Below are 6953 nucleotides of genomic sequence, written 5' to 3'. Positions count from 1 at the left end.
GTGACACTAAACTTAATCATTTTTTATGAAATGTTTAACAAGAAAATTACACTTTACGATGTATGCTTATGGTAGAATCATGAAACAAATATTGGCACATAAATGACTACATATTTTTAGTTTTTCTTTGTCAGTAACAACTTAAAATAGTCCTTTTTATACGAGTTACATGACATCCAATAGAAAATGTAGCACAAAAATAAGCACATCTCGATTATAAACATTTTCTACTAGCCTCATGACCTCTAAGGATCTCATGGTATTTCATCATATAAGTGACTCACCTATTTTGTATCTTCTGCTTTGAGTAACTAATTTTTTGGTGTACAACTCATAAGCGTCTGGTAGAAACTGCAACGCCTCTTTCTTGCAAAAATAGTCCTTCCCGACAATAGAGTAGCTTTAGAAAGTTTGGATGCCTTTAATAAAATCTTGAAGTAAGTAGAGATATATACTTTATTTATCTTTTAGCTATACATCTGTTAATAACTAATTTATTGGTACACAACTCACTACTATTAATGTGACACTAAACTTAATCATTTTTTGAAGTGTCTAACAAGAAAATTACACTTTACCATGTATGCTTATGGTAGAATCATGAAACAAATATTGGCACATAAATGACTACATATTTTTAGTTTTTCTTTGTGAGTAACAACTTAAAACAGTCCTATTTTATACGAGTTACATGACATCCAAAAGAAAAATGTAGCACAAAAATAAGCACATCTCGAATATAAACATTTTCTACTAGCCTCATGGTCTCTAAGGATCTCATGGTATTTCATCATATAAGTGACTCACCTATTTTGTATCTTCTGCTTTGAGTCACTAATTTATTGGTGTACAACTCATAAGTGTCTGGAATAAACTGCAACGTCTCTTTCATGCAAAAAAATGTCCTTCTCAACAATAGAGTAGCTTTAAAAATTTTGGATGCCTTTAATAAAATCTTGAAGTAACTAGATATATATACTTTATTTATCTTTTAGCTATACATATGTTAATAACTAATTTATTGGTACACAACTCACTACTATTAATGTGACACTAAACTTAATCATTTTTATGAAGTGTTTAACAAGAAAATTACAATTAACCATGTATGCTTATGGTAGAATCATGAAACAAATATTGGCACATAAATGACTACATATTTTTAGTTTTTCTTTGTGAGTAACAACTAAAAATAGTCCTATTTTATACGAGTTACATGTCATCCAATAGAAAACGTAGCACAAAAATAAGCACATCTCGAATATAAACATTTTCTACCAGCCTCATGATCTCTAAGGATCTCATGGTATTTCATCATATAAGTTAAACTCCTATTTTGTATCTTCTCCTTTGAGTCACTAATTTATTGGTGTACAACTCATAAGTGTCTAGTAGAAACTGTAACGTCTCTTTTCTGCCAAAAACGTCCTTCTCAACAATAGCGTATCTTTAGAAAATTTGGATGTCTTTAATAAAATATTGAAGTAAGTATAGATATATACTTTATATATATCTTTTAGTTACACATCTGTTAATAACTAATTTATTGGTACACAACTCACTACTATTAATGTGACACTAAACTTAATCATTTTTATGAAGTGTTTAACAAGAAAATTACACTTTACCATGTATGCTTATGGTAGAATCATGAAACGAAAATTGGCACATAAATGACTACATATTTTAAGTTTTTCTTTGTGAGTAACAACTTAAAATAGTCCTTTTTATATGAGTTACATGACATCCAATAGAAAACGTAGCACAAAAATAAACACATCTCGAATATAAACATTTTTTACCAGCCTCATGATCTCTAAGGATCTCATGGTATTTCATCATATAAGTGAAACACCTATTTTGTATCTTCTGCTTTGAGTCACTAATTTATTGGTGTACAACTCATAAGTGTCTAGTAGAAACAACAACGTCTCTTTCCTGCCAAAAACGTCCTTCTCAACAATAGCGTAGCTTCAGAAAATTTGGATGCCTTTAATAAAATCTTGAAGTAAGTATAGATATATACTTTATATATCTTTTAGTTACACATCTGTTAATAACTAATTTATTGGTACACAACTCACTACTATTAATGTGACACTAATCTTAATCATTTTTTATGAAGTGTTTAACAAGAAAATTACACTTTACCATGTATGCTTATGGTAGAATCATGAAACAAAAATTGGCACATAAATGACTACATATTTTAAGTTTTTCTTTGTGAGTAACAACTTAAAATAGTCCTTTTTATACGAGTTACATGACATCCAATAGAAAATGTAGCACAAAAATAAGCACATCTCGAATATAAACATTTTCTACTAGCCTCATGATCTCTAAGGATCTCATGGTATTTCATCATATAAGTGACTCACCTATTTTGTATCTTCTGCTTTGAGTAACTAAATTATTGGTGTACAACTCATAAGCGTCTGGTAGAAACTGCAACGTCTCTTTCCTGCAAAAAACGTCCTTCCCAACAATAGAGTACCTTTAGAAAATTTGGATGCCTTTAATAAAATCTTGAAGTAAGTAGAGATATATACTTTATTTATCTTTTAGCTATACATCTGTTAATAACTAATTTATTGGTACACAACTCACTACTATTAATGTGACACTAAACTTAATCATTTTTTTAAAGTTTCTAACAAGAAAATTACACTTTACCATGTATGCTTATGGTAGAATCATGAAACAAATATTGGCACATAAATGACTACATATTTGTAGTTTTTATTTGTGAGTAACAACTTAAAACAGTCCTATTTTATACGAGTTACATGACATCCAAAAGAAAATGTAGCACAAAAATAAGCACATCTCGAATATAAACATTTTCTACTAGCCTCATGGTCTCTAAGGATCTCATGGTATTTTATAATATAAGTGACTCACCTATTTTGTGTCTTCTGCTCTCAGTCACTAATTTATTGGTGTACAACTCATAAGTGTCTGGTAGAAACTGCAACGTCTCTTTCTTGCAAAAAATGTCCTTCTCAACAATAGAGTAGCTTTAGAAAAATTGGGTGCCTATAATAAAATCTTGAAGTAAGTAGATATATATATACACTTTATTTATCTTTTAGCTATACATCTGTTAATAATTAATTTGTTGGTACAGAACTCACTACTATTAATGTGACACTAAACTTAATCATTTTATGAAGTGTTTAACAAGAAAATTACACTTAACCATGTATGCTTATGGTAGAATCATGAAACAAATATTGGCACATAAATGACTACATATTTTTAGTTTTTCTTTGTGAGTAACAACTTAAAATAGTCCTATTTTATACGAGTTATATGTCATCCAATAGAAAAATGTAGCACAAAAATAAGCACATCTCGAATATAAACATTTTCTACTCACTCTCGGTTTGGTCCTACTTCTGGTTTTTGTTGTTACGAAAAAAGGAGGGGGAAAGTCAGTGCCAAATGCATTTCAATCCTTGGTGGAGCTTATTTATGATTTCGTGCCGAACCTGGTAAACGAACAAATAGGTGGTCTTTCCGGAAATGTGAAACACAAGTTTTTCCCTTGCATCTCGGTCACTTTTACTTTTTCGTTATTTCGTAATCCCCAGGGTATGATACCCTTTAGCTTCACAGTGACAAGTCATTTTCTCATTACTTTGGCTCTTTCATTTTCCATTTTTATAGGCATTACGATCGTTGGATTTCAAAGACATGGGCTTCATTTTTTTAGCTTCTTATTACCAGCGGGAGTCCCACTGCCATTAACACCTTTTTTAGTACTCCTTGAGCTAATCTCTCATTGTTTTCGTGCATTAAGCTCAGGAATACGTTTATTTGCTAATATGATGGCCGGTCATAGTTCAGTAAAGATTTTAAGTGGGTTTGCTTGGACTATGCTATTTCTGAATAATATTTTCTATTTCTTAGGAGATCTTGGTCCCTTATTTATAGTTCTAGCATTAACCGGTCTGGAATTAGGTGTAGCTATATCACAAGCTCATGTTTCTACGATCTCAATTTGTATAGCCTCATGATCTCTAAGGATCTCATGGTATTTCATCATATAAGTGACTCACCTTGTTGTATCTTCTGCTTTGAGTCACTAATTTATTGGTGTACAACTCATAAGTGTTTGGTAGAAACTGCAACGTCTCTTTCCTGCAAAAAACGTCCTTCTCAACAATATAGTAGCTTTAGAAAAATTGGATGCTTTTAATAAAATATTTAAGTAAGTAGAGATATATACTTTATTTATCTTTAAGCTATACCCCTGTTAATAACTAATTTATTGGTACATAACTCACTACTATTAATGTGACACTAAACTTAATCATTTTTTATGAAGTGTTTAGCAAGAAAAATACAATTTACCATGTATGCTTATGATAGAACCATGAAACAAATATTGGCACATAAATGACTACATATTTTTAGTTTTTCTTTTTGAGTAACAACTTAAAATAGTCCTATTTTATACGAGTTACATGACATCCAATAGAAAATGCAGCACAAAAATAAGCACACCTCGAATATAAAAATTTTCTACTAGCATCATGATCTCTATGAATCTCATGGTATTTCATCATATAAGTGACTCACCTATTTTGTATCTTCTGCTTTGAGTCACTAATTTGTTGCTTTACAACTCATAAGTGTCTGGTAGAAACATCAACACCTCTTTCCTGGAAAAACGTCCTTGTCAACAGTATAGTAGCTTTAGAGAAAGTTGGATGCTTTTGAGAAAATCTTCAATCAAGTAGAGATATGTACTCTATCTTTTAGCTATACTTCCATTAATAACTAATTTATTGGTACACACCTCACTATTGATAATATGACACTAAACTTAATCATTATTTATGAAGTGTTTAACAAGAAAATTACGCTTTACTATGTTTTCTTTTGGTAGAATCATGAAACAAATATCGCCACATAAATGACTACATATTTTTTAGTTTTTCTTTGTGAGTAACAACTTAAAACCGTCCTATTTAAAATGAGTTACACGACATTAAATAAAAATTACAACACACAAATAAACACATGTCAATTATAAATATTTTTCTACTAGCCTCATGTCCCCAAGGATCTTATAGTATTTTATCACATAAGTGTTTCATCTATTTTGTATCTTCTGCCGTGAGCTATTGGTTTATTGATGTACAACTCATAAGTATCTAGTAGAAACTGCAACATCCCCTCTTTCCATGCAAAGTGCGTCCTTCTCAATAACAAAGTAGCTTTAGAAAAAATGGATACTTTTGATAAAATCTTCAAGCAAGTAGATGTATATACATTATTTATCTTCTATTAATAACTAATTTATTGGTATACAACTGATAATATGGTACTAAATTTAATCATCATTCATAAAGAGTTCAATAAGAAAAGTAGAAAACCACACTTTAGACTATCCACACTCACCATTCTATTATTCTACTCCAAAAAGGATATTTCGTCATAGTCATCAACATTTTAAAATACAGTAGCCAAACTCTCGCATCCACAACTACTCTATACCTCAACCCTGTTGGATCTTTTATGGGCTTGGCCCATTTATTGAATAAACTCTATGGTGTGTAATGGTGGAGAATACCAATAGTACCACATTGGAAGTCCAAGGGTCTTTTGCCTTGACTTATATGGTGGGATTTATTCCACTTAACTTGAGAAGTCAAGAAATGGACAAGGGCGTGCCACGCGCGCGCGCGCCGCCGCCGGCGGCCGGGCCGGGCGTGGCGTGGCGTGGCGTGGCGAGGCGAGGCAGGCAGGCAGGCAGGCGGGCGTGGTCAGCCAGCCGAGTGACCCTTCTCCTTCAGCTGCCGACTCATGGCGTGACTCGGCGAGAGCTGGCCGACTCATGGCATAACTCGGCTAGAGCTGGCCGACTCTTGGCGTGACTCGGCGACCTTTCTCCTTCAGCTTCCCTCTGCGAGAGGTTAAATAGAGGAGCACCTCTGTCACTCGGTACACAAGAAAAAAACACTTTCAGAACACAGTCCAGCAGCCGAGTGAGAGTATTTCCATCTCGTGACTCTGCGCGCACAGAGAAGCGAGAGGGCAGGTGCCTCCGGAGCCCTTGCCGTTCGAGACCTTGCACGAGGGATCGGCAATTAGGTTTTTGGGGAGCGTCTACGCGACTGCCCAAAGTCTTCCTCCTGCAGACATGACAAGTGAAGTTGGACAAGAATCTAGATCCTCGGAGCGCATGGGAGGGTATGATCAATTCATCTCCTTACTGTTTTTCATTCTGCAAATTATATATGTTCATACCTGCTGTTTTATTTATAGCCGTAAATTTATTCAATCTGTTTTGTCGTATTATATCATAACATGTCTGATGCCTGATCATACTAGTAATATGATAAATCTGTTTGTCTTAATTTTACAGTCATGCTGTTTATGTTGCTATCTGTTTATTTTCAGTTGTTCCATAATAATACATGTTCCATGTTTATATGCTTATTATATTTATATGATTCATATGTTTCATGTTCTCTTGATCCATATTGTTATGGATATATTTGAGATAATGATTTCTATGATTAAACATATTTTATATGTCATCATCATAATGTTAATTTATGGAATTAAAATAATACGGAAAATGCCTATATTTCTAACAAACCCTATACAAACTAACATATATTTATCAATATAAATCAAACACACCCACCGCGGGGGCCACCATCCATCCCCTTGGCTTTGTCCAGTACATATGTGCAGTAAAACGGCAACAATTTCACATTTGAGGTTGGAGAGGCTCTATTACTGCAGTTATGTTTGGAGTTGTCGAGTGCGGACAACATTATTATGTATGTTTGTGGTAGAATCATGAAACAAATATTGCCACATAAACGACTATAGATTTTTTAGTTTTCCTTTATAAGTAACAACTTAAAACCATCTTATTTTATACGAGTTGCACAACATGTAATAAAAAACTGAAACACATAAATAAACACATC

At 33.0% G+C, this 6953-nt stretch overlaps 1 protein-coding gene across 1 annotated transcript; it reads left to right on the top strand.

The window, feature by feature from the left end:
• The first annotated feature begins 3200 nt into the window (after positions 1–3200).
• LOC109945965 (ATP synthase subunit a) lies at positions 3201–4019 on the top strand. Its single transcript, XM_020552364.1, has 2 exons — positions 3201–3213; positions 3349–4019. Exons 1-2 carry the CDS (start codon positions 3201–3203, stop codon positions 4017–4019), a joined length of 684 nt encoding a protein of 227 aa, XP_020407953.1.
• The last annotated feature ends 2934 nt before the right edge of the window (positions 4020–6953 follow it).

The sequence above is a fragment of the Zea mays genome, chromosome 4 (genome assembly GCF_902167145.1).
Source record: "Zea mays cultivar B73 chromosome 4, Zm-B73-REFERENCE-NAM-5.0, whole genome shotgun sequence".
NCBI classification, from domain to species: domain Eukaryota; kingdom Viridiplantae; phylum Streptophyta; class Magnoliopsida; order Poales; family Poaceae; genus Zea; species Zea mays.
Note: the sequence above shows the minus strand (reverse complement) of the source record. Positions and strands in the feature narration are given on the sequence as shown.